The sequence below is a fragment of the Argentina silus genome, assembly GCF_951799395.1.
Source record: "Argentina silus genome assembly, chromosome: 13".
NCBI classification, from domain to species: Eukaryota; Metazoa; Chordata; class Actinopteri; order Argentiniformes; family Argentinidae; genus Argentina; species Argentina silus.
Genome location: NC_139667.1, coordinates 877,550 through 905,006, shown reverse-complemented (window position 1 = coordinate 905,006; position 27,457 = coordinate 877,550). Strand labels below are relative to the sequence as shown.

The following is a 27,457-nucleotide window of genomic DNA, read 5'->3' as shown; positions in this document are numbered from 1 at the left end:
GTCTGTTAATTCTTCTGTCATATGAAATGTATACAAACAAAATAAACCAGACATAAACCAGATTTGTTAAAACCAAGTTGTTATTTTGTTTTATTTATGAGGTAACTGTACCTGTTTTATTTATGAGGTATCTGTATTTGTATATGCATCCTTATGAGAGTTATTGAACACAAAACCCTAAAGAAGAAGAAGAAGCCTATATTGAGGATGGAACTATTGTTTATGTGACTTGGTTTCATGGGGAACATTTTCAACTGCTGCACCATAAATTTAGCGTGAATGGAAACTGGAAGCGAATGAGCATGACATGAGATATTATTATCAGTGGTTGGCTAGATATTAGGCAGCTTAAAGTGGGGATTTAAACTTCATTAAATAATCCAAGTTTTATACGTCTTATCTGATCTTCTGAATCAAGTTTGGAGAGCTTGTGTGTACGGGCAGCGGTCTTCACCGGGTCTAGCTAGCTAGCTACTCAGCTAGCCAAGATTGCTAACTTCAAACATAGCCCGAGGACAGAGTAAAGATGCAGTCAGTACTTGACCTTCCGATCGAGAATCAGATATTTTATGCCGTGCTGGTGTTCTCGTGGACGGTGTACCTCTGGGAGGCCTACCTTGCCTACAGACAGGTAATTGAGAACATATGTCATTGTGTGTTTCGTCGCTAACCATCAAACACAGGAAGGTGGTTCCTCAACCAGCCCATCTCGCTGGCAAGCAGCTGCAGTCAGCTTTAGTTTCCACTGTTTGACTGTAACAGTCTGTCACCTTCCTACTGTTTGACTGTAACAGTCTGTCACCTTCCTACTGTTTGACTGTAACAGTCCGTCACCTTCCAGCTGTTTGACTGTAACAGTCCGTCACCTTCCTACTGTTTGACTGTAACAGTCCGTCACCTTCCAGCTGTTTGACTGTAACAGTCTGTCACCTTCCTACTGTTTGACTGTAACAGTCCGTCACCTTCCAGCTGTTTGACTGTAACAGTCCGTCACCTTCCTACTGTTTGACTGTAACAGTCCGTCACCTTCCTACTGTTTGACTGTAACAGTCCGTCACCTTCCTACTGTTTGACTGTAACAGTCCGTCACCTTCCTACTGTTTGACTGTAACAGTCCGTCACCTTCCTACTGTTTGACTGTAACAGTCCGTCACCTTCCTACTGTTTGACTGTAACAGTCCGTCACCTTCCAGCTGTTTGACTGTAACAGTCTGTCACCTTCCAGCCTCGTCACTGTTTCAGTTCATAGCCATGGAAACTGCCCTGTGGGGTGACGTCACCTTCCAGCTCACATGCATGATTGAATAGATTTGCTCCTGAATAATTCACTGTATTGGACACAGGTTAATCAAATACTTTGATTGTCGTACAATCAGATTGTTAGGAATGTGTTATATATATTTCACCCCCCACACAACACACACATACAGGAGATCAGAACACACACAGGTTTTGGTTGATGAACACACTCTACAATTGCCATTGTTTTGGTATCATTTGTTATTTGTTATTATTATTATTATGGCATTGCACTGCTAATTGATATTGTTTAATTGTTGCGTTGTTGGGGAGTTGCTTCCCCTAAAGCATTTCATTACATGGTGTCCTGTATATTGTGTAAGCGACCATTAAAGTTTGATTTGATTTGAATGTGATCCGTTTCAACTACATAGCGTAGCGTCTACAGGTGGACCACGCACGTCCCCCAGGAGCTGGGCAGGGTCATGGACACGGTCACCTTCGAGAAGTCACGCCTCTACCAGCTGGACAAGAGCAACTTCAGTTTCTGGTCCGGACTGTATTCAGAGACCGAGGGGACGGTAGGCACAGCCGACAGAGTCCTACACAGAGCGGAGCCATCCAGTTAGGACAAGATTACATGCTCAAGCTTACGTGAAATAAATGGTTAAAATGACATGAGTGTTCTGACTGAACTCAGAGTAGGTGATGTGTCTGTAGGTGATGTGTCTGTAGGTGATCTGTCTGTAGGTGATCTGTCTGTAGGTGATCTGGCTGCAGCAGCCCCATTGTAACTCACTGTTGTCTGTCTCTCAGCTGATCCTGCTCCTGGGAGGGATCCCTCTCCTCTGGAGAGTATCCGGGGTTGTGACCGGTCGCTTCGGACTGGGCCCAGAGTATGAGGTGTGTGTATTACCTTTGCATTCTCTGTGTGTGTGTGTTGCTCCACACTGAAAATACATTGGCAGTCCACATTTTTCTTCCATAGGAATTCATTCATTCATTCATTCATTGTACTCATGTGTGTCATGTGTTTTATGTTCTATTTGGATCCCAGGAAGAGCAGTGGCTGCAGGAGCTAATTCTGATAAACAACTAAATAATTCACTGCTTTTCCTTGTTCTGTTTCAGATCTCCCAGTCCCTAACCTTCCTGATGCTGGCCACCCTGTTCAGTGCCTTCACTGGTATTCCCTGGAGCATCTACAACACCTTCGTCATTGAGGAGAAGCACGGTTTCAACCAGCAGGCGAGCACAGACCACTGTCTTACACACCATCCAATGAATGAATGCATGCTTTGTTTTCACAGCAGGGGAGGCTGGTGGAGGTAGAAATCGGAGGACAGGCTCATTGTAATGCACAGAACGGAATGAGGAATCGGTTTCAAACTGGTGTGTTTGATGCCGTTCCATCCATTACAATGAGCCCGTCCTCCGATTTCTACCTCCACCAGCCTCCCCTGATACACATACAGATAGTGAAAGTTTCTAAGATCAGATGAATGCATGTTTTTCCAGTTGTAGAGGCTCCCTTCCCAGCCTCTGATCTCATTGTCTGCTCTGTGCCCCCGTTCAGACGCTGGGGTTCTTCCTGAAGGATGCAGTCAAGAAGTTCATTGTGACCCAGTGCATCCTGTTGCCTGTGACCTCACTGCTCCTGTACATCATCAAGATCGGAGGAGACTACTTCTTCATCTACGCCTGGCTCTTCACCCTGGGTGTGTCTCTGGTGAGTCCCTTACGAAAAAAAAACAAAAAACATTATTTAACCTTTTTTTATCCAGGAAGTCACACCCAAGAGGTCAAAATACCTCTTTCTCTGGTTAGTCCCTTTTAACTCTGCTGTGATATGGTTATTCAAATCAACAGTAGTTACAGTCACCAGTTATGGAAACAGTGTCATTGCACCTCATTTAAAGGCAGACTATTTTGTCAGTTGAGTTCAGTATCTGTGTTAGCTAACTGAATTTAGCTTGTCCAATGATTCAAATGTATTTCCTCCTCATAGTTTCTGTTCTTCTGCTCACCCAGGTGCTGGTGACCATCTATGCTGACTACATCGCCCCCCTGTTTGATAAGTTCACCCCACTGCCAGAGGGAGAGCTGAAAACAGAGATTGAGTCCATGGCCAAATCCATCAGCTTCCCGCTCACCAAGGTGTACATAGTAGAAGGTGAGGCACTGATACGTTACCAAAAAAGACAAAACAGCACTGTGACTGCCAGTGGCCCCTGGTCTGAGCATTGTGACTGCCAGTGGCCCCTGGTTTGAGCATTGTGACTGCCAGTGGCCCCTGGTCTGAGCATTGATTACTTTGTCTTATGATGACTGATGGATAGATGATTCAGATGATTCACTTACTTAAACAAATGTATTTGTTGTAAGTCGCTTTGGATAAAGGCGTCTGCTTAATGCCATGAATGTAATGTAAATATGTAATTCAACATCTTACGCTGCATGTAACCTGTCAGCGCTTGTTTTTCCCAAATGTGAGACACCCTTCACTATATAGATGAACATGGGAATAATAATTTCGTCACACATGTATCTGGCCTGAACATATTATCTGGGATAAAGTAGTCCTACGTCTTAATGTTAGGATAACGGGAAGGCTGCCGGTAGGGCGACTGTATCCCGTAGGAGTGAACCCCCTCGGTAGCCAACATAGGACAGCCTCTGACCCCACACACGGACAGCTGTGAGGTCACTCCCTCTAGCAGGCGTCCTCCTCGGCTGTACGGAACCAAGGAGACCTGTCATGTTCTAGAACCCTAATGTTCTAGGCCTAACGTTCTGTCTCGTCCCACTGTTCCAAGGTTCCAAGCGTTCTTCCCACAGCAACGCCTACTTCTATGGGTTCTTCAAGAACAAGCGCATCGTGCTGTTTGACACCCTGCTGGAGGACTACTCCCCCCTCAACAAGGCCGGGGAGCCAGAGCCTGAGCAGACGGAGGACAGTGACACGCCCAGCGAGGCCAAAGCCAAGCCCAAGGTTAGAGACGCTCCTGGACAGAGAGAGAGAGAGAGCTTGGTGATAACAACACGTGTGCCATTTAGCTGACGCTTTTATCCAAGGCGACTTACATTGCAGTGAGTGCATACATTTCATATATCGTATATATGTTCCCAGCAGGAATCAAACCCACAACCTAAGCGTTGTTAGCGCCATGGTCTACCAACTGAGCCACAGAGGACCACATGTTCGTGATCAAGTCGGGGCGTGATATGTTTGATTTAACGTCTTAAGTTCAGGAGATTTTAATGTCCTAACTGTTTGTCCAGAACAAGAAGCAAGGCTGCAACAACCCGGAGATTCTGGCGGTTCTGGGTCACGAGCTGGGCCACTGGAAGCTGGGCCACACCGTCAAGAACATCGTCATCAGTCAGGTGTGTTGGTACATCGCCTTGACACGCATCTCTACTTCAAACAGACAAACGCAGGAGATGCCTCCTGGAGCCGGGCGTGGGGATCCAACCTCCCTCCCCTCGAGGCTGCCGCCCCAACTGACTTCATATCTGTACCAATCGTCCACAGACTAGTAGATCCATGGTTTTATGATCAATAATCACGTGACCATCCTCTGCTGTGACTTCCTGCTGTAGGAATGCGAGTATGAACATTCTAATCGTGATGATGACATTCGTAACGTCCTGTCTCTGTCATCGCAGATGAACTCCTTCCTGTGTTTCTTCCTCTTCGCGGTTCTGATTGGACGGAAGGAGCTGTTCCTGGCCTTCGGTTTCACTGACAGCCAGCCCACGTTGATTGGGTTGATGATCATATTTCAGTTCATCTTCTCCCCGTACAATGAGGTAAGTGACTAATCTCCTAAACGTGGCGTTTCTCTCTGCATTAAGAACACTTCCAGGGGAGTATGGAGGGATCGAAGGTGTTTGGATTGTAAATGCTGAAACTATTCTCAACCTCAACCCTAACTGTACATGATCTGTACATCGCAGCAATTTCGCACAAATCTTTTGAGTCTTGATTCTTATTTTTTTCCCTCCCTCCCTCCCTCCCCCCTCCATGCCTCCCTCCCTCCCCCCCCCATGCCTCCCTCCCTCCAGCTCCTGTCTTTCTGCCTGACGGTCCTAAGCCGCAGGTTCGAGTTCCAGGCGGACGCCTTCGCGCGGGGCATGGGCCGGGCCACGGAGCTGTACTCTGCCCTCATCAAGCTCAACAAGGACAACCTGGGCTTCCCCGTGGCCGACTGGCTCTTCTCCACGTGGCACTACTCCCACCCCCCCCTGCTGGAGCGCCTACGGGCCCTGGGGGGCACCAAGCAGGACTGACGGGGACAGAGGGGGGAGCCACGACTGTTGCCACCCCCCCACAAAGGCCTCCGCAGACCCCTTCAGGCCCTCTGATTATTATGCCCCTCTTGATGTGTCTTTCTTTCTCTCTCTCTGTTCCCTCTCTTTTGTTTATTTTTGTTTTTGTTTTTGTTGTTTCTGCATTCTGTCCATTTGGGTTCCTTTTTTTATTTAATTTTTTTCTCAAACTTGCACAAAACCAAAACGGAGGCAGCCTCAGAAATCATCTCTCTCCTCAGCTTATACAAGGCAAACATGGAGCTGCATACGACACACAGCACAGTCAGACAAGTGAGGGTGTAAGAATATTGCATACGACACACAGCACAGTCAGACAAGTGAGGGTGTAAGAGTATTGCTGTTGTCAGTACAGGTCACATTTTGCAAGGGTTGCTAATTATATTTTTGGCAAAGTTTTTTATTTTTTGCTGAATTTTATTTGATAAAGAAAACAATTCCTTCTTTTAAGAATTCGTCATTCCAAATGTTTACTCATGAAACCTTAAGTTCTACCTGTATTATGTACAGAAGCAATCTGATATTGTCATCCAAACCTTTATGGAGGATGAAGGGGGAGAGATGAGATGACGGGAATCAATATAATGGATTGCTTTTGATGTACAGTGAGTGTGTGTGTGTGTGTGTGTGTGTGTGTGTGTGTGTGTGTGTGTGTGTGTGTGTGTGTGTGTGTGTGTGTGTGTGTGTGTTAAAGGGTTCACCACCCCATTTCATATTCAGTCATGACTGCTTGAGATAGATCCTCACTGACACTGTATTATAATAAGATTTCAGGATGGAATCCTGACTGAGATCTGGGCGCATAACTCATAGCTCGACAGGAAATGATCCTGATGGTTTTTGATTTCCGTGTGCGGGTCTGGAGGCAGGATTCCACCCTGAGCGGCTCCAACATCCCACAGGTCTCTCACTTTAACTAACTACGCTTTTAAGTAATGCTTTGGCTGATGACGACAACACAAAGGAGTTATAATTTTTAAGTTAGCGTTTAAATTTTTTATGACAATACTTCAGTTTAGTTTTTTTTTATGCACTTGTTTGTAAACAAGGGTCTGACCATAATTGTAAATAATTGATTTTGTGATTTAGCATAATGGCGAAAGGAGAGAAAAAAACAAAAGCGAATGCGAACTTTTGGCATTTTTGAATGTGGTTTTGGAATCTCGTGTAAAACGTGTTTTTGTTTCGTTTCTTCTTGTTTTGGTGCCTGTGTGTGTGTGTGTGTGTGAGGAGTGGTGCAGCACACTGTGTGAACCCAGTTTCGACTGACATTCAACGGCTGAGGGGTCAAAGGGGAGACTACAAGACACCCACCATCACATGACTAAGTGTTTGGTTTGATATAGAAGGAGATAGTTTTCTTGCAGCATTGTGAATAAAATCCCTTAAAGCACTTGTCATATTTTGGCTGCGTGTCCCTTCTTGGTCGTCGTAGACAGAAGTCATATTTGTCTTCATACAGTGACAGGCGCACTAACACACTGATATACAGCCTTAGTTCAGTCACGGATCAGAACGTGTATTATATGGCTGCAAATTAAACCCATATTTCATGGGTGGTCAAACAAAACTCACAAAAATGGTCTAGATCTGGCACCACATTGGTGATAATTTTATGCGAATTTAGGGGCTTCCATTTAGAGGAAAATGGAGATCAGTATCATATTTCACGTTGAGCCTTTATAAGGTGCGCACCGTAGTGATGAAGGCGGGGCGGGCTGTCCGGTGCAGCGGGGAGGGGCGTTACGTAGCACGCTCCGCTGTGCTGTGCTGTGCTGTCCGATATCGGACCATACCATTACGCATTAGTGGTCGACGTTTTTCTAATTATATTTTTAGCTGTCTACCGCAATTGACCTATCTCTGGATCTTGTCAAAAGACATTAAATATTAGAAGGAACAAGTCGTAGGCTATCGAACAGTGATAGATCATTCATAGAAACATAAGAAGGACGATGCGTCCATGGAACACCCCTCTGTAGATCTTGGACGGGGCCTGGTTTGTTTTATTTTGGTGGACAAGGTTAAAGTAGTTCAGAGGTGCTGTGAGTTTCAGGACTGAGAATGGCGAGATTTCTGAGACCCAACGTCAGGAGGATCCTCATCACCCAGTTAAGGATGTCATCCGACCAGGTAAAACTAACACCGTGACTGGCACCGTGACTACAGGGGGCTGCTCGCTGCCATAACTCTGAAGTCCGGTGAAGTCCGTGGTGTTCAACACGTTCAGGACCGTCAGGGGCTATTTTTAATGCCCTGTTCTCCCTTCTGTCACATTGTTGCAGCCACGTCCTGTCCGTTGATCAGGGTTTCATGAAGAAAGAACTCTGATGCTACTTTGCAACAATGGGCCAATTACTGACGCAGGTGTACGAAGTGAAGTAGTTAGCTAGAAAGCCAGTTTAAAAACGTGTTAGACAATTGAACATGTATGTGTTGGGCCTCAGACCACCGTTGTGTGTGTAGTTTGTGTACAGCCATGTGAATGGTGATGCTGACAGGGATGTCGCACAATGGCCTGACAGGTTGACAGCTTTGTTTACCATTTCTGGTCAGTTCTCTGGGTCGGTTCAGCATCCCCCTGCCTGCCACTGTTGTTGGATTATAGAAATGAATATCAGTATGATATCTTAATGATATGTTTGAGACCAGTAGGCCTCACTGCCTCACGTTCTCCAGTACAGGCCCATGTTGTTCCCATGCTGTCATTTCCCAGGTGTTCCTTCACTAAAATGGAGACTCATTTGACAGCATGCCACGTGACCAAGATTATGATAACAGCCTTTTCCATGGAATAAAAAATGAAATGAAATCTGAAGGTCAAAACAGGTTCTTTCCTCAACAAGTCATATTCTTATTAAATAAAGCATTTGGCCTTCACAGCAGTGTAGCGATCCCTGCTACCTGTTACCTGTAGCTCAGTGGAAGTCATAAGGTCTTGTCAACTTATCTGTCATTGATTATTAATATTCTGTGTACATGACCAAGCATTTTTCTTTCTATAAACTGTCCCGTCATCCAGCTGGGTGAGTTGGGCAAAGGTGCAGGGAAGGGCGGAGGTGGAGGAGGATCGATCCGCGAGGCAGGAGGGGCCATGGGGAAGAAGCAGGCAGCTGAGGAGGAAATGTACTTCAGGTGAGTATGACTACTACTACTACTACTATACATACATAGACATACAACTGGTATTCGCTTGACAAAATGGAGTCTTTTTGCAATAGAATGGTCGTTGTAACTTAATGAAAGGTGGTCAATGTGGCAAGTTCTGCAGATAAACTGGACGCACCTGCCTAGTCTGTGTAATGCCGTAACTTTAACTGGCGCCTAGCACTCCCCACGTGCACTAGTGGAGATATGAGAGGACGGGATAGGGTTATGAGAGGACTGGATCGGCCTCTAAGATCTCCAAGTGTCCAGAGGGTCTGGACGAGGTCAGGGGTCACTTTGGGAATGGATGGGGGTTAGTCGTTCCTTCTCTCTCTCTCTCTCCCACCTCCTCTCTCCCTCATTCTGCCTCCTCCTCTCTCCCACGGCAGGCGTAAGGAGCAGGAGCAGCTAGCTGCTTTGAGGCAGCACCACCAGGAGGAGATCGAGCACCACAAGAAGGAGATCGGCCGTCTGCAGGGAGAGATCGACCGTCACAAGGGAAAGATCAGGAAACTGAAACATGACGACTGAAACTCCCGCCCTGCCCGGTGTTTCTTCATTGCCAAACCCTAGTCATTGCCTGCACTGCCTCTCTAGGGAGAACCCGTGAATGTGTGGTTGAATGTACTGTACTTTAATGCTTGAGGTTATTAAAACAATGGTTTATGTTCTCAAATGGCTCTTGCTATCAGTTGTTGATATTGTTCATGCTTCACCAACATGATTTGTGTTGTGGGATTTCATTGCATGATAATTACAGACATGGACAATAAAAGGGTGGATATCAAGGAGAAGGAAAAAACGAAATATGGTGGTCTGTCTTTTATTGAAACTTGTGCATGCCGGCTGCCCCATATATTTAGTGACAGCTCGCATTATTGCAATAAACTCAATATCCTTTGAAGATACAGAATGACAGAACAGAAGATGAAATAACTCGATATGGGGCAATACTATTTCAGTCCTTTTCTGTAAGAGGCACTATTGAAGATAGGTAAACAAAAATGTCATCACAAAAGGTCATTATTCATAATAAAGTGCAGCATCAACAGTATTCAGGGACGCCTCGTGACAGAGAGATATGTGAAGGTGGTTCATTGCAGCTGGGTCATTCTGCAGGACGTCACGGTGACACCATGAGGCACGAGAGTGGAGCGGCCACAGGCTGCATCACCCTGCTGGCCATGTGAAAGATAGCCAGCTGAACCGAAGGACTCATCCAGTACAGATCAGCGGACCGCTGAAATGCACTTGGTCATCCCATGATGTTCTCACCTTGTGATGGAGTTGGTCAAACCCACTAGGCCAGCAGTTCCCACACTTGGAGTCCCATGATTTCAAATTGGGGTCCCCTGAGAAAATGTAATTAAGATTTAATTAATAACACACAACACACAATTTGTATTGTGTATGAAAACAAACGTTGTCTGTGTATTGCACCTGTAGCATATTGCATGCAACCAATTGAATCAGATTTTAGGCGATTAGAATAGACTTGGACGTCATTTTTATGTGTTGGCCTAGCCAGCAATCAAGTTGCAATCAAGGGGGATGATTGATGTCAATTTGGCGTGGTGGGACAGGAAGCTTTGGGAGCCCCTGCCTCAGGCCTGTCGGTGTGCGCTGTTCTCCCGGTCCTCCGAGCGCGGCGGGGCAGACGGTGGACGTCACTACACCAGCCCTGCGCACATCCCCCGAGGAAGAGAGCAGCGTCGTCACGTCCGGTTCCGCTCTGCCCCTGTCTTTACGCCGGGCGGCCCCGTCGCTCGCTCTTTTCGCACATCATGGCGGACCGGTTCAATAAGGTGTGTAACAGCGCTACAGCAAACAGCGCTCTATTTGCTACCATTTCGTCGCAAAACGTATATTTTGCACCAAAATGACACTTGGTTATTGATGCGTGTGTGTATTCGGTTTTAATGAACCGCATTTTAGCCCATTAGTTGTATTTTCTGACACGCGAACGTCATGTGTTGCTGGCCGACTAAACGCGTTGCCAGACATGCCTTCATCTGAACGCACCGCAGGCGGCTGTGGCACCACGAAGCAGGATTAATCTGTTGGTTCTCTTGGCGTTTGGGTAAATTGATTGGAAGCAGACGTGTTGATTTATTGAAAGTGTCTTTACTTGAAGCTCTTATGTATTCTGAGCTGTGTCTTTAGTCACCGTTCGCTGTCAAAATGCTTCAAGGCCTTAAGGTGGCTAAGCTAATGTAGCATTTTAGCCCGATTCATGCTCTTCGTGGCCATGTGGGGCCCATAAAATAAAAGCTTTGTATCTACGCGCATGCTGGTGTTTGTTGCTTATTGTCAGTGATGTTTACCACGGTAAATTATTTGAGTTTAACGACCATGAGGATACTTTACATGCACTACCATCTGAGACAATAAAGCAAAACGGCATGAACCTTTGCAGCCCACCACGTAGAGGCTGTTCTTCTGACATGAGGATCATCTGCTCGTTTCTGATCTCCACAGGTTCTGCTGTTAGATGGCAGAGGCCATCTACTCGGTCGTCTTTCCGCCATTGTGGCCAAACAGGTCCTTTTGGGTAAGTCTTGAAATTCCGTCGTTATGTAATGTGTCGTTATATTCCATTTAATTCATCCAAGTGACACAGTAGACCCGTAAATCTAACCTAAACTGTCGGTGATGTTTCTCCTACCTACATTGCTTGAGTTTAACAACCATGAGAAAACCTTTCATGCACTACCATCTGAGACAGTGGGTCCTAAACCAGTATGGTGCTTATCCACATTTCTGCCTTTGACTAACATTTTGTTTGAACTATCCTACCAGGCCACAAGGTGGTAGTTGTGAGATGCGAGGGCATCAACATCTCCGGTAACTTCTACCGCAACAAACGTAAGTATATTTAAGGTTTATCTGGTAGGATACTGACTTATGGTAGGCCTACAGTAAATGTAGTTATCCATAGCGTTGCTTCTTGTCAGTGATGTTTACCACAGTAAACTATTTGAGTTTAACTACCATGAGAATATTTTACATGCACTACCATCTGAGACAAAGCAACATAGTTAGGACTACTGCACCGCTTTTACGTGTTCTGCTTGACTTGAGTATTGGGTGTGAAATGTAGATTTTCTGTTTGGGTTTGACACTGTCGTCCCTGTGTTTGGACAGTGAAGTACCTGGCTTTCCTGCGTAAAAGGATGAACACCAACCCCTCTCGTGGACCGTACCACTTCAGAGCTCCCAGCAGGATCTTCTGGAGGACAGTCAGAGGTGAGCTATGAACTGTTCCAGCTTTTACAGTTGGTGGTTTCAACTGTTACTGGTCCTGTAGTGTTTCTGTTTACGATTGTACCTAGATCTTAATAGTAGATTTAATTACTTGGCTGGTTCATTGACTTGGAAAACGTTCAGTAGTCTTTGCATTTATTAATAGGTTGACATCAATTGTCTTAAGTGGTCATAAATGCTGAACCTGGCACAACGGTTGATCCCGGCTTGACTGTGATGAAACTCTTATCCCGAAGCTGATCATATGTTGATGATACAAATCTACGGATCTGACTGCTGAGTTTAGTCGAGGCCACAGCGTTGTGCTGGTGTTCTAGAACATACTGTCCCAGAAGCTTGGGCTCTCTGGGGGGTTCTATGCATATTTCAGCTTCCCAATCTGACATCCACAATGCATGTCAAGTGGTCTGTCAGTGTTGTCTGATCCTTTGGCATTCAACTTGGGACCCCAATTAATTGTTTAAACCGTTATAATAATTCCCTTTGAAGTAATATAAATGCCAATGAATACCCCTAACCTTGTCCCCCTCCTTTTCTGACCCCACCAGGCATGTTGCCCCACAAAACTAAAAGGGGACAGGCTGCCCTGGAGAGGCTGAAGGTGTTCGATGGTATCCCCCCTCCTTATGACAAGGTTTGTGACCTCCCCTCAACCCCCTTCCAGCGTAACCCCCTAAGATTGATTGCTGTCGATGATGCTATTCTTTTTACCTACATTGTTTGAGTATTGACTTTGAGAACACTCCTTATTTATCTGAGACACCATTGTCCTTCAACCTCTGGTGGAACAACTGTTGCTTCTGTGTCTGATGTTCACTTGTGTTCCACAGAGGAAGCGCATGGTGGTCCCAGCTGCACTCAAGATTGTGCGTCTGAAGCCCACTCGCAAGGTAAGACTAGAAATGTCATTCTGATTCTGTGCTTTTGGGCTGTACACTGGCAACCCCAGTAGCAAACCAACCCTACTGTGCTAGCTGGATGTGGCCATGTGGCGCTTTTAAGTAAATGTTGCCCGTCTAGGAATGTATCTGTAGCGTTGCTTCTTGTCAGTGATGTTTACCACAGTAAATTATTCGAGTTTAACGACCATGAGAATATTTTACATGCACTACCATCTGAGACATAAAGCGTGAAGTCGGAACCACCAGAACCCTAGATGGTGGCTGTTCTAACATGATTCTAATCTGCCTCCCTCCCCCTCCCTCCCTCCCCCCGCCACTAGTTCGCCCTCCTCGGACGTCTTGCCCACGAGGTCGGCTGGAAGTACCAGGCCATCACCGCCACCCTCGAGGAGAAGAGGAAAGAGAAGGCCAAGATCCGGTACACCAAAGTGAAGACCGTGAACAAGCTGAAGAGGCTGGCAGAGAAGAACGTGCAGTCGAAGATTTCTAAGTACACTGATGTTCTGAAACAGTATGGAGTCCTTGTCTAAGCTGGTGTCTCTTGGCCAATAAAGAGGAATAAATGTTTATAGAAAGTGTTTGACTCTTTGTTTTGTTTACCTGTATGTAATCTTTCAATGAGTGGCAAGGCTGTTATAGGAGATTCACCTGATGTAAAATAAATCTTCAAAGCACTTGAGAATTTGTAATTGCTTGCAAATGCGGTTATTGCATTGGAAAGATGTCAAGAGGACTTATTGTGAAGTAATGTAGTATATCCAGATATTTAATTTGGCAGTATGTTTTTCCATGTGCAGTAGTGAATGGTTCCGTCCTAAATGCGTCAATCCTCTTCGACATGACGCCCTGGGACGAGCTGTGGGAAACCCCGTGGAATGAGTACGTGCGCGCCTCTGGTGTCGGGGTCGGGTTGTCCGCGACGAAACACGTGAACGAGCATCAAAAGCTGTCATTCTCCGGTGTGCAGACCCAAATAAACAACCGAAAAAAGCCTCACTTCGGACCTTTTGTTTACAATCATATTAGCGCGACAATTTGGAACCGCTGCGACGGGAATTCGAGTTCCGGTAAGTGCATCATTTTTGCTGGCCGGTGATTTGTTGTGGAGGAATGGATCAAAGTGGACTCCAAATCGCGATACTAGTAATGTCTGAGACGGATCGCTTACGATTAGGGCCTGTAAAAGGCATGAGAAATAATAACCAACTTGTAATAAAGCTGTTTGCTACCTCCAGCTGTTTGGCTGATGTTGCTTTGTCTTGCTTTGTCTAAACACGTTCACATTTATTACGGCCCGTCCGGGAATTAGGGGGGCGGGTCCGTTCGCTATTTGTACACAGACGAGCCCACGTCCCACTCCCAGACAGGGCGAGCTATCAGCACATTAGGCTGTTTGCTGTAACCGGACAAGATATTGTCACCGTTGTAAGGCACGCTAGCCTCCGTTATGAGCTGGCGTCCAGCGTCCCCGCCGCGGAGAGGTGTTTCTGACGGACTTGGTTGCTAGGGAACCGCAGGAGTTCGTTATCCCGTCCGTTTGAATCACGGCACGAGACGGCGACTCGCACCTGTCTGGCACGTGACGTCAGTCGTCTGGCACCTCGGTGGCGTTAACGACTTCATCAGACGACCTGTTAGTCAGTCAGACAGACAGGAGACCTGTCTTAGGTCAGTCAGGAGACCAGTCTTAGGTCAGACAGGAGACCAGTCTTAGGTCAGACAGGAGACCAGTCTTAGGTCAGACAGGAGACCAGTCTTAGGTCAGACAGGAGACCTGTCTTAGGTCAGTCAGGAGACCAGTCTTAGGTCAGACAGGAGACCAGTCTTAGGTCAGACAGGAGACCAGTCTTAGGTCAGACAGGAGACCAGTCTTAGGTCAAACAGGATTCCAGTCTTAGGTCAGACAGGAGACCAGTCTTAGGTCAGACAGGAGACCAGTCTTAGGTCAGACAGGAGACCAGTCTTAGGTCAGACAGGAGACCAGTCTTGGGTCAGTCAGGAGACCAGTCTTAGGTCAGACAGGAGACCAGTCTTAGGTCAAACAGGATTCCAGTCTTAGGTCAGACAGGATTCCAGTCTTAGGTCAGTCAGGAGACCAGTCTTAGGTCAGAGAGGATTCCTGTCTTAGGTCAGACAGGATTCCAGTCTTAGGTCAGTCAGGAGACCAGTCTTAGGTCAGAGAGGATTCCTGTCTTAGGTCAGTCAGGAGACCAGTCTTAGGTCAGAGAGGATTCCTGTCTTAGGTTAGTTTTCGGATTTCTGCGATTCCAGTTTTCCATCCTGTATCCCCAGAATATCTAGACAGAGGCCAGATAATTCCTGCTCTGTGTGTTCAGGAGTTCATTTGGTTACAACTCGAGTATTTGTTAGACTTTGTTCAGACAGAAATTAGGAACATCTACATGACCTAATTGAACACACACACACACACACACACACACACACACACACACACACACACACTGCACATTTGCATGTTAGGTTTTCACTCGTTGTTAATAATTTGATGTTTGGTACATTTGATATGAACTGAACTCCCTTGTATTCAACTGAACTGAACTAAGCGTATGTGTATGGTTCCTCCTGTGGTCCCTGTCTGCAGCAGATGTTGTGCACTGCACTTCCATAATACCAATGATTGTCATTATCTGGCCTCAGGAGAATGGCTGCAGAGGTGAATGGCAGTTCAGCTCTGGTGAAGGAGGAAGAGGAGCCGATGGACGTCACTACAGAGCACACAGAGAACTACCAGACACTCCTAGACGCAGGCCTTCCTCAGAAAGTGGCCGAGAGTCTGGATAATATATTTCAGACCGGTAAGACGAGAGACAAGCCGAGCCTATTTCACACACATGCAGTCGGTGGCTTTTTTATATATTATTTCAAAGACGAATCGCAGCCAATTGCGTGAATGAAATGACCTGCAATTAGCTGCTGTTCCTCTTTGAAATATGAATTGCAGTTCATGGTTTTGGTTTAATTTGAGCTTCATGCAACGGCATAAAGCATATGAACAATGGTAATCAACCAGAGGGGTCCTTCAGCGGTCAGGAACGTTGGTCTGCTGCGTGCGACTCACTGGTGAGTCAAAGGGGGTGTGAGCACATCGCCGTGGAATGGTGACAGCCAGAGACCGCTGGCCTCCGGGCCACATCATGTTTCAGTAGCTCTCGCCAGACCCTCACGCAACACTCAGACATGGAATGTGTGACTCAGGGGAGGCTGGCGGAGGTAGGAATCGGAGGACGGGCCCATTGTAATGCACGGAATGGAACGGTATCGAACACACGCTGAAAGCTGGCGTGTTTCATACCGTCCCTCATTCCATTCCGTGCTTTACAATGAGCCCCCGTCCTCCGATTTCTACCTCCGCCAGCCTCCCCTGGTATGACTCCAATCAGATCTATTTAAAGAATTTCCACCTCCCTCCCTCTAACTCTCTCTCTCTCTCACTCTCACTGCCCCCACCCTCTCCCCCTCTGTCTCTCCCTCCCTCCCTGTGTGTGGTGTGTGTGTGTGTGTGTGTGTGTGTGTGTGTGTGTGTGTGTGGTGTCTGTGTCTGTGTGTGTTTGTGTGTGTGTGTGTGTGTGTGTGTGTGTGTGTGTGTGTGTGTGTGTGTGTGTGTGTGGTGTCTGTGTCTGTGTGTGTGTGTCTGTGTCTGTGTGTGTGTGTGTGTGGTGTGTGTGTGTGTGTGTGTGTGTGTGTGGTGTCTGTGTGTGTGTGTGTGTGTGTCTGTGTGTGTGTGTGTGGTGTCTGTGTGTGTGGTGTGTGTGTGGTGTGTGTGTGGTGTGTGTGTGTGTGTGTGTGTGTGTGTGTGTGTGTGTGTGTGTGTGGTGTGTGTGTGTGTGTGTGTGTGTGTGTGTGTGTGTGTGTGTTCCAGGTCTGGTGGCGTACGCTGACCTAGACGAGAGAGCCATCGACGCCCTGAGGGAGTTCAACGAGGAGGGAGCTCTGTCAGTGCTGCTGCAGTTCAAGGAGAGTGACCTGTCACACGTACAGGTGAGTCCTGCTCCTCCCCGCCGTCGAACGTCAGGAGTCGCGCTATCTGACGTGGGACAATGGCTCCTGTCCTCACTCAGGCTCTGAGTACCCTCAGAGTACACAGACAGTACCCTCAGAGTACACACACAGTACCCTCACAGTACCCTCACAGTACCCTCACAGTACCCTCAGAGTACACACACAGTACCCTCACAGTACCCTCACAGTACCCACACAGTACCCTCACAGTACACACACAGTACCCTCACAGTACCCACACAGTACCCTCAGAGTACCCTCAGAGTACCCTCACAGTACCCTCACAGTACACACACAGTACCCTCACAGTACCCTCACAGTACCCTCACAGTACACACACAGTACCCTCACAGTACCCTCACAGTACCCTCACAGTACCCACACAGTACCCTCACAGTACACACACAGTACCCTCACAGTACCCACACAGTACCCTCAGAGTACCCTCACAGTACCCTCACAGTACACACACAGTACCCTCACAGTACCCTCACAGTACCCTCAGAGTACACACACAGTACCCTCACAGTACCCTCACAGTACCCTCACAGTACCCTCAGAGTACACACACAGTACCCTCACAGTACCCTCACAGTACCCTCAGAGTACACACACAGTACCCTCACAGTACCCTCACAGTACCCTCACAGTACCCTCAGAGTACACACACAGTACCCTCACAGTACCCTCACAGTACCCTCACAGTACACACACTGTACCCTCACAGTACCCTCACAGTACACACACAGTACCCTCACAGTACCCTCACAGTACCCTCACAGTACCCTCACAGTACCCACACAGTACCCTCACAGTACACACACAGTACCCTCACAGTACCCACACAGTACCCTCAGAGTACCCTCAGAGTACCCTCACAGTACCCTCACAGTACACACACAGTACCCTCACAGTACCCTCACAGTACCCTCACAGTACCCTCAGAGTACACACACAGTACCCTCACAGTACCCTCACAGTACCCTCACAGTACACACACTGTACCCTCACAGTACCCTCACAGTACACACACAGTACCCTCACAGTACCCTCACAGTACACACACAGTACCCTCACAGTACCCTCACAGTACCCTCACAGTACCCTCAGAGTACCCTCACAGTACCCTCACAGTACCCTCACAGTACCCTCACAGTACACACACTGTAGCCTCCAAAAGCCTTGAAGAAAAGAAGGGATTTACACCGAATGCAAAGAGGTGTTGAGAAATGTTTGTTTTTCAAAGTTAAGAGCCTGGAGTTCAGCTGAAAGGCACGGCTGCTCTGAGGCATCTGAGGTATATGAGGTATATGAGGTATATGAGGTAGTCCCCCAGGTTTACTGTGTGCTCTGTCTGCATAGAAATCCTTTTCGCTTTCTCTCTCCCACTCCCACTCTTTCTTTCTCTCTGTTTCTCTCTCTCTCTCTCTCTCTCTCAGAACAAAAGTGCGTTTCTCTGTGGGGTGATGAAGACATACAGACAGAGGGAGAAGCAAGGAAGTAAAGTTCAGGAATCCACAAAGGGCCCAGATGAATCCAAGATAAAGGTAAGGCAGAAGAACAGGGTGTTGCTGCACTTTCAAAAGCTGCCACAGTGGAGAACATCTCCCTCTTCCATCTCTAGAGCCACGCTGTGATGTTTCATACCGACTGGTAGTTATTAGATCACTGCTATGTGAATCAGGGGACACACGTGTTTGATACCACTTCCTCAGTCCGTACATTCCATGCATTGCAATGATCCCAATGATGCCTGTCCTCCCATTCCTACCTCCACCAGCCTCCCCTAATGTGAGTTCTTCTGTCTCTGATGTGTAGGCGCTTCTGGACAGGACGGGGTACACCTTGGATGTCACCACGGGCCAGAGGAAGTACGGGGGACCCCCCCCAGACGACGTGTATGCAGGGGCGCAACCTGGGATCGGAACAGAGGCAAGGAGCACAGCCTCTTTTTCTATTGGCTGTTAAAGACACACAGATTTGATCTCTTAAAATGTCCCTTTTCATAAATCGACTTTACAGGGTACGACTTTATGACTTGTGTCCTGTCTCGTGAAAACTTAACAGCCATTGAAAATGTGTTGTAATATTACATCTCAGAGCCAAGTCAGACATAGGTGAAGAGAATGCTACCAATGTCACATGCAGCGTTGGCCAAACTGTCCTGTCTGTCATCCACGGGCGGCAGAGTCACGACCTGTCTTCTGGTGTAGATTAAAGACCCATCTCTTTAGGGTACACCTGGGCTCCTCTTCTTCAGAGCTCTCCACCCTCTAACACCCTACACCTTCTATCTAACACCCTACACCCTCTATCCATCCCTCTCTCCTCCTCCTCCACAGACCTCTCCACTCCCTAACACCCTACACCCTCTATCCATCCCCCTCTCCTCTCCTCCTCCTCCTCCTCCTCCTCAGACCTCTCCACCCCCCCTAACACCCTACACCCTCTATCCATCCCCCTCTCCTCTCCTCCTCCTCCTCCTCCTCAGACCTCTCCACCCCCCCTAACACCCTACACCCTCTATCCATCCATCCCCCTCTCCTCTCCTCCTCCTCCTCCTCCTCCTCCTCCTCCTCCTCCACAGACCTCTCCACTCCCTAACACCCTACACCCTCTATCCATCCCCCTCTCCTCTCCTCTCCTCCTCCTCCTCCTCCTCTTCAGACCTCTCCACCCCCTAACACCAGGATTTGGAATCAAGTATCACTGTGACTGCCGATGGCACTTGATCTTATGGAAGGTTTTACTCGCGATGACTGACGTATCGTTGATTCACTTACTGACAAATGTACTTATTGTAAGTCTGCTAAATGACTAAAATGTAAATGTACATGCAGGTATTCGTGGGTAAGATCCCCAGGGACCTGTATGAAGATGAGCTGGTGCCCCTGTTTGAGAAGGCGGGGCCTATCTGGGACCTCCGCCTGATGATGGACCCGCTCTCGGGTCAGAACCGAGGCTACGCCTTCATCACCTTCTGCAACAAGGACGCTGCCCAGGAGGCCGTCAAGCTTGTAAGATTTACCCTCAGAACAGCACCATAGCAGACCGGTTCCCTGGACTCAGATCAAACTCACTCCTAGAGTAAAAAAGCATCTTCAATGGAGATTCTCTGTTGAAAATCCGATTTACCTCAGGACTTGGCTTAATCTGTGTCTGGGAAACTGGCCCAGTGCAGTCCAGAGAGCATGAATTAGTCATTTTCAATATTTTCTTGTGGGTTATTAAATCCCTTGAGCCGTGCTGACAGCTTGTTGTTGTGACTCAGACTCATGCAAAAGTGACCGTATCTGTGAAACTGTATCTCTGTGCATGACGTAGCTGCCTGTGCCGGGGGCTTGATTTTAAGACCCATGTCCTTTTTTGTTTTTAGTGTGATAATTATGAAATCCGGTCGGGTAAATACCTGGGTGTCTGCATCTCTGTCGCAAACAATCGGCTGTTTGTTGGGTCAATTCCAAAGAACAAGACAAGAGAGAGCATATTGGAAGATTTCAGCAAAGTCACAGGTTAGAGAAAGATCAGCACGATTTCTGTAATTTATTCAATTCACATTGAATTCTGAATGTCTCATCAAATCGAAAACATGTTTGATCTATTTGAAATTCCTTCTGACAGCCAATAAGGATTTTTTTTTTTAGTTATTTGCATACTTGCATAGAGAAGGAAATGGATTGCAGTCAGATCACATTGGTTGACTTCTATTTGAAAAGACCAATCATCGATTCCCACATATTCTATTCATACAGTAACCATATACCTGGGTACCCCACCTGGACATGGAGCCTGGTCACTCCTGCTCTGCTGTTCTCATTTGTCTCTATCTGTCACATGGTGTAGCTTTGTGTGTTCTGACAATCAGTCATCAGCCATACACACCCATGAACCCATTCTTAGTGGAGACAGACTTGAACACAGGGGAGGCTGGTGGAGGTAGACATCGGAGGACGGGCTCATTGTAGTGCATGGAATGGATTCCGTTCCATGCGTGACAATGAGCCCGTCCTCCGATGCCTACCTCCACCGGCCTCCCCTGCTTGACCACCATAAGAGTTAACGGCCAACTAAACGCCCGTTCTCCTGAGAAGCTTTGTTGACAGTGTAGTTTCTCTATCCTTCCACCAGAGGGCCTCATGGAGGTGATCCTCTACCACCAGCCAGACGACAAGAAGAAGAACCGGGGTTTCTGCTTCCTGGAGTATGAGGACCACAAGTCCGCAGCCCAGGCCCGGCGCCGGCTGATGAGCGGCAAGGTCAAGGTCTGGGGGAACCCTGTGACAGTGGAGTGGGCCGACCCGGTGGAGGAACCGGACCCTGAGATCATGGCCAAGGTGAGATCCAATCCAGGGGAGGCTGGTGGAGGTAGAAATCAGAGGATGGGCTCAATGTAATGCATGGAATGGAAGGAGGAATGGTATCAAATACGTGCGTGTGTCCTGGTATGACTCCAATCAGATGTGAATCTATTTTAAGTTTTTCCACCTCCCTCCCCCTCTCTCTCTCCCTCCCCCTCTCTCTCTCTCCCCCCCCTCTCTCCCCCCCCCCCCCCTCTCGCTCTCTCTCTCTCTCACTGCCCCCACCATTTCTACCTCCCCCAGCCTCCCCTGATCCACTTAACTAGACCGAGGGAGAAGACATATGCAGATATATTTTATGCAGAAAACATCACACTGAAAAACACAAACCAAAAAAGTTCCCAATTTATTCAAACGGCATGTCCTAGATGCAAGACTAAAGACTCAAGCAGCCCTCTCCTTTGTGTTGCCCTCTGAAGCTGATCTGTGTGTGTGTCTCCGTAGGTGAAGGTGCTGTTTGTGAGGAACCTGGCCACGCCAGTCACTGAGGAGCTACTGGAGAAGACCTTCTCCCAGTTCGGCAAGCTGGAGCGGGTGAAGAAGCTGAAGGACTACGCCTTCGTCCACTTTGAGGAGAGAGACTCAGCCGTGAAGGTGAGGAAGAGGGAGGCGTCGTTCACACCCCCTCAGAGGACGCACGCTGTGTGTGTGTGTGTGTGTGTGTGTCCTACTGTGTGTGTGTGTGTTCTGTTCCTCCTCAGAGGACGCACGCTGTGTGTGTGTGTGTGTGTGTGTGTGTGTGTGTTCTGTTCCTCCTCAGAGGAAGCATGCTGTGTGTGTGTGTGTGTGTTCTGTTCCTCCTCAGAGGAAGCATGCTGTGTGTGTGTGTGTATGTGTGTGTGTTCTGTTCCTCCTCAGAGGAAGCATGCTGTGTGTGTGTGTTCTGTTCCTCCTCAGAGGAAGCATGCTGTGTGTGTGTGTTCTGTTCCTCCTCAGAGGAAGCATGCTGTGTGTGTGTGTGTGTGGGTTCTGTTCCTCCTCAGAGGAAGCATGCTGTGTGTGTGTGGATTCTGTGTGTGCGTGCGTGTGCATGTGTGTGTGCTACCATGTGCTTTTAGAGAATCTCTTGGAAAGTCACATGGGTCCAACCCCCCCCCCCCCCCACCCTCGTTTAGGCCATGAAGGAGATGAACGGGAAGGAGCTGGAGGGGGAGGAGATAGAGATTGTTCTGGCCAAGCCTCCGGACAAGAAGAGGAAGGAACGGCAAGCTCAGAGACAGACCACCAGGCCCTCAGGGTGAGTGGAGGTAGACCCCCAGGTAACAATGCTGTTGCTGTTGTTGTTGTTGTTGTTGTTGTTGTTGTTGTTGTTTGTAGTGGAGGTAGACCACAAGGTAATGACAACAGTGTTCAGGCTGGTTTGAGAGGTTGTGTATTTCAGGTCATGTGATATAAGCCTGTCTTCTCTTTTGTTTTCTCTGTTTTGTTTTGTCTTGTGTTTATTCTCTGTGTTGGGGGGTCCCAGGTATGACGACTACTACTACTACCCTCCCCCGCGTATGCCCCCCCCCATGCGAGGTGGGCGGGGCCGGGGGGGGCGGGGCGGGGGCTACGCTTACCCGCAGCAGGATTACTATGGTTACGAGGAGTACTACGACGATTACTACAGCGGCGGTTACGATTACCATGACTACCGCGGCGGCTACGACGACCCGTACTACGGTTACGATGACGTCTACGCGCCGGTGAGAGGGAGGGGGGGGCGGGTGAACCGGGGCGCCCCCCCTCCACCCCGGGGCCGAGGAGCACCACCCCCCCGCGGCAGGGGCGGGTACGTCCAGAGGGGGGCCCCCATGGGGGTTCCAAGGGGAGGCCGCGGAGGCCGGGGGGGCCCCCCTCCCCAGCAGAGGGGGCGCGGCATCCGGGGCGCCAGAGGGAACCGAGGGGGCAACGTGGGAGGGAAGAGGAAAGCCGACGGTTACAACCAGCCGGACTCCAAACGCCGACAGACCAACAACCAGCAGAACTGGGGCTCCCAACCCATCGCCCAGCAACCGCTGCAGCAGGGGGGCGACTACTCTGGTAACTATGGTTACAATAATGACAACCAGGAGTTTTATCAAGATTCTTATGGGCAACAATGGAAGTAGACACACACAGAAAGAAAAAGACCGATTGGGCAAGAGTTTAACAGCAAGTTTCTGATTGGCTGTGTTATACATCAATCACTCTTCACATTCGTAAGAAATAGTCAAACAAATTAAGAAACCTGCAAAAATTCGGCTTAATATCTCACCCTTTTTGAAATACAGTATGGATTGGTTGCACAACCAATACAGAGTGAAAGATGAGTGTACATCCACACACCAGCTGGCTGCATTTGGTCTAATCTTTTATTTTGCTTTGCTTGTTGTTTCTTGGGACATTTTTGGCTTTATAAGCAAGACAAATCCTTTTATTCCTTTTAATTTGTGATTTTGTTGGTTTGTGCTTTTCTAAGATGGCGTTTACAGGAAAATGTGGACTATCATTTAAGAAAAAAAAAAAAAAAAAAGATCTGAGAAAGCATTTGAAATCATGAGTACCATTCAAAGAGTGACTGGCCACCAGCCCCCCTCCCCCCCCACCCCCCCAGTGGACTTTCCCCTATAGACATCTCATAGGTAGACATAGGACTTTGCTTGTACATAATGGCTTTCAAACGAGAGCTTTATTTTCAGTTTTGCTGCAAAGGTGGGGAAAAAAAGATTTGCATTTTTTCTTGTATTTGAGAAAGTTACGTTAACGTTGAATGTTTACCATTTGTAGTGGTAGTCTAAACTGTGTTTTTTCTAAAAGTGTTACTACAACTTCAAGGGTTTTTTCTCTCTATCTCTATTATCTCTCTCTCAAATCTTCCCTTTTAGTCGATGGGTCTGGCTAAACCGGGATCGCTGAGACACTTTGTTCTTTGATGTGATTGTATTTATAAATTGTTCTTGTTACATTTCAATAAAACTCAACCATACTCCATTCAATTATCAGCTATTTCAAATTCAGTCGTGTCATGGCATATTTTGATCAGACCAATTTTGACCACCACAATTGCCTTGGGCCCGTTAACATGAGTGACCTTTTGTTTCTACACGAGAGACATTGCAGATCACTGCTCCAACGACCTCAATTCCATTTCGGGCGTCAACCTTTGACCTGCGTCAACCTTTGACCTGCGTCAACCTTTGTACAAAATACAAGTGAAAGTCGAGTGACATCAAAGCATTTGACATCAGACTTGAATGTGACCAAAGCACAAAATCCCAAGAGTGACATTGAGACCTTTGCTTCCCAGCCTCGTCCCAGTTGGATGCAGGTTGAAGTTGATATTTGAGAGAACTCCCAGTCCCTCACACAACCCACGGCCTATCAGAATCACACCACCATTGGCTTGCTTGATGTTTGATATTGATTTGTGATAAAAAAAAAGAAAAAAGAGGCCCTCCTCACTATTTTCTGATGTGGTTCTGAGTTCTGTATCTTTACCAACGATTGACCCCCCTGACCCTTGACCCCTTCAACTCCCCCGCAAATCCCTAAGAGCGGCGCTTCTTTTTGTTACTTTTCCTTTCTCACATTTTCCTTTCCTTCTTAGCTGCCCTCCCATTCGTCCTCCGACAGCTTGACCCACCCTGGTGCTTCTGGGGTTTCTTTACCTTGGTGCCTTGTTTGTTTGTTTGTTTGTTTGTTTGTTTGTTTGTTTGTTTGTTTGTTTGTTTGTTTTTTGTTTAAGTTTCTCCTTTTATTCCTGACTTACGCAGGTGAAGACGAGGGGGAGCAGCATGAATGAGTGAGGAAGGAAGGAACACATGATCTGTTCTCTGGCTGTGTTCTTCCTCCTTCCCCCCAGAGAGAGAGAGAGAGAGAGAGAGAGAGGGAGGGAGAGAGAGAGAGACAGGGTGAGCCTGGTTTACCTCCTCTTCACCACTAAACTGGAGCTACTTTACTCTCCTGCTCCTCCCACCCTCTGCTCACATGCTTTGCTCAGTAAAAACAAGTAGGGCCACATCACACACACACACACACACACACACACACACACACACACACACACACACACACACACACACACACACACACACCAGGTTGATGCTGAAACCCTGTGGAAGCACACAAACAGGAAGCACCTTAGAATGTTATGTCGTTGTCTCAGGGCTGAGGATTAGTCGATATTACAGCTGACGTTTATGCAACATTCATTCACTTCTCCTCGTTTCTATACATGAGCCTAGACGCCTGGAATAACAATGACTCAAACCTGCCTTGAGTGGGGAGTGAATTTCCTGAGGGTATAATTTGATTTCAGCTAATCACACGGCTCCCAATCAGAAATGTGTGGCGAGCAGGAAGGAGACCATATATGGTCATGACAGCAGTTCTAGAGAAATTGTTCAACAGATTGTGACAGCGTGGAGGCAGAGTTAGGCTCACGTGTCAGACCAGTAGAAGTTCCTCAAGGTTGAGATGATACTGACATTACTGTGTGTTTACTGAGCAAAACATGGAGAATCATCGGCCTATCCTCAAACGAGGGCTTCAGGTGCAAAGCTTTCCCAATCTAGCGTTGCCTTTACCAGACATGCGTAGGCTTGTACACCAGAGATATCGCTCTTCAGATCATTGATTACTGACGGTTTCAGTCTGGCTGAGTCTGAGAAATTCCCTGCTGCCCCGAAGCAAATCAAAACCAAGCCAAAAAAGAGGGCAGATCGAAAATGATAATCTGGTGTTGATGGTGCTGTGATAGTCTTGAGTCAAAGTGCTGACTGGATAAAACAGGTAATAAACTCCGTCCTGCACTCAGGACCCTGTGCCTGCTTGATGTCCCTCCCGCAGCAAAACAATACCTACATTTCTTTAGATTTGGAAAAGGCAATCTAGCTGTGAAGACATGCTGTAGCTCCATGTCTCCCTGCTCAGCTTGTGGAGAATGAAGGACTAATGGAATTGGCACCTTTGTGATGTGTCTGCTGAACGTCTCGTGGAGGGACCACCCCATTGGCTGTCAGCTTGTACAGTGCAGTCTCTGATTGGATGCGCCATATGAATTGATCTTTGGAAGTACAAAAGATGGACTTAATGATCAACCAATCATTAGCTCTGCTTTGTAGACAGACACCCTATCATATGTTTAGGACGTTTATCTGTTTCTGGCAACTATTCTATTTACTTTATTATATTAATGAATTTACCAAACATATTCAACTCCAAGGCGTATAAATGATGTGTCCTCCAGGTGTCCCAACCACTAGCTGTTCTCCTGTAGAGCCAGAACCATCCCACTGCTCCTGACTAGAAGGAGGTCTTCACATAGACCTCGATGGATACAGACCATGTGTGTTTGATACCATTCCTTATTCCATTCCATGCATTACAACGAGCCCGTCCTCCGATTTCTACCCTCACCAGCCTCCCCTGATGCAGAGAGACATTCATATCATGCTGCAGTAGTGTAGCTAGATTTAGATGGAACGTCTATAGGATAGGCTAGCTGTTAGCATTGCTACTGTTACGATGAGCAACATGAACGACTATAGAACTGGTCTGCTTGTGAAGCAATCATCAGTATTTAGGTGCATGATTTGAAAATGTTTACTCTTGAATTTCAATTGTAGCATAGCATATATCAGTATGATAAGTGACTGTATGAAGACATTATAAGGCCTTATAGAGAGTTAGAATGTGTGTTATATGTGTGTGCCTCATAGAAGGATATGTAGCACTGACAATGTTATGTCTTTTACCATCAGTTATAATAAGATAGTCTTCACTTCAAATGGCTTTCAAATTAGGAATGAAACCGTGCTACGTGCTACCGCCCCCCCCCCCCCCCCCACACACACACACACAGTTAAACTCCCTGTGCTGTGTTGCTGTATCAATGTTGAATTCACCTGTGAGGCAATCTATGTATTTATGTTCTCCAGTGGGGATGTGAGACCCGTGCATGCTCCGTGTTTGATTCTGACTGGTTCACCAGAGAGTCAGCCAGTGTCCTGAGGGCTCCATACAGTTTAACTATTTAATTTCCTGTCATATCAGCCTCCCAGAGCTCAGCGTAATCTAGCTGACCCTCGCCCTAATGTGCATCAGTGCAAGACATATGACATGCTGTGGGAATGCATCAATAGCCCCCAGTATGTTTCATACCATTTATGCGTTCCATACATTCATAGTGGTGCAGGTTTGACTGGGAATGCATCGCCTCTGCACATACATGGT

At 47.4% G+C, this 27,457-nt stretch overlaps 4 protein-coding genes across 5 annotated transcripts; all 4 read left to right on the top strand.

Moving 5' to 3' along the window:
• The first annotated feature begins 273 nt into the window (after positions 1-273).
• Positions 274-6,973, top strand: zmpste24 (zinc metallopeptidase, STE24 homolog). 2 transcript variants are annotated; one of them, XM_083683188.1, is made up of 10 exons: positions 274-631; positions 1,674-1,820; positions 2,056-2,142; positions 2,371-2,487; positions 2,816-2,968; positions 3,271-3,412; positions 4,056-4,231; positions 4,522-4,626; positions 4,909-5,052; positions 5,308-6,973. In XM_083683188.1, the coding sequence occupies exons 1-10, from the start codon at positions 527-529 to the stop codon at positions 5,530-5,532; spliced, it is 1,401 nt and encodes a 466-aa protein (XP_083539314.1). In that variant the 5' UTR covers positions 274-526; the 3' UTR covers positions 5,533-6,973. The 2 variants fall into 2 exon arrangements, with proteins under 2 accessions (XP_083539314.1, XP_083539315.1); XM_083683189.1 differs by having other exon boundaries at positions 526-631; positions 1,679-1,820.
• Positions 6,974-7,393: 420 nt separating this feature from the next.
• On the top strand, positions 7,394-9,525 carry atp5if1b (ATP synthase inhibitory factor subunit 1b). Its single transcript, XM_083683198.1, has 3 exons — positions 7,394-7,704; positions 8,594-8,706; positions 9,108-9,525. The coding sequence occupies exons 1-3, from the start codon at positions 7,636-7,638 to the stop codon at positions 9,247-9,249; spliced, it is 324 nt and encodes a 107-aa protein (XP_083539324.1). The 5' UTR covers positions 7,394-7,635; the 3' UTR covers positions 9,250-9,525.
• A 923-nt stretch (positions 9,526-10,448) lies between these two features.
• On the top strand, positions 10,449-13,462 carry rpl13a (ribosomal protein L13a). Its single transcript, XM_083683315.1, has 7 exons — positions 10,449-10,523; positions 11,197-11,269; positions 11,518-11,583; positions 11,863-11,964; positions 12,531-12,616; positions 12,813-12,872; positions 13,205-13,462. The coding sequence occupies exons 1-7, from the start codon at positions 10,503-10,505 to the stop codon at positions 13,412-13,414; spliced, it is 618 nt and encodes a 205-aa protein (XP_083539441.1). The 5' UTR covers positions 10,449-10,502; the 3' UTR covers positions 13,415-13,462.
• Positions 13,463-15,543: 2,081 nt separating this feature from the next.
• Positions 15,544-24,208, top strand: LOC310813671 (heterogeneous nuclear ribonucleoprotein R). Its single transcript, XM_083682740.1, has 10 exons — positions 15,544-15,700; positions 16,765-16,883; positions 18,344-18,451; positions 18,723-18,836; positions 19,745-19,921; positions 20,281-20,416; positions 21,033-21,238; positions 21,707-21,856; positions 22,378-22,499; positions 22,728-24,208. The coding sequence occupies exons 1-10, from the start codon at positions 15,547-15,549 to the stop codon at positions 23,350-23,352; spliced, it is 1,911 nt and encodes a 636-aa protein (XP_083538866.1). The 5' UTR covers positions 15,544-15,546; the 3' UTR covers positions 23,353-24,208.
• The last annotated feature ends 3,249 nt before the right edge of the window (positions 24,209-27,457 follow it).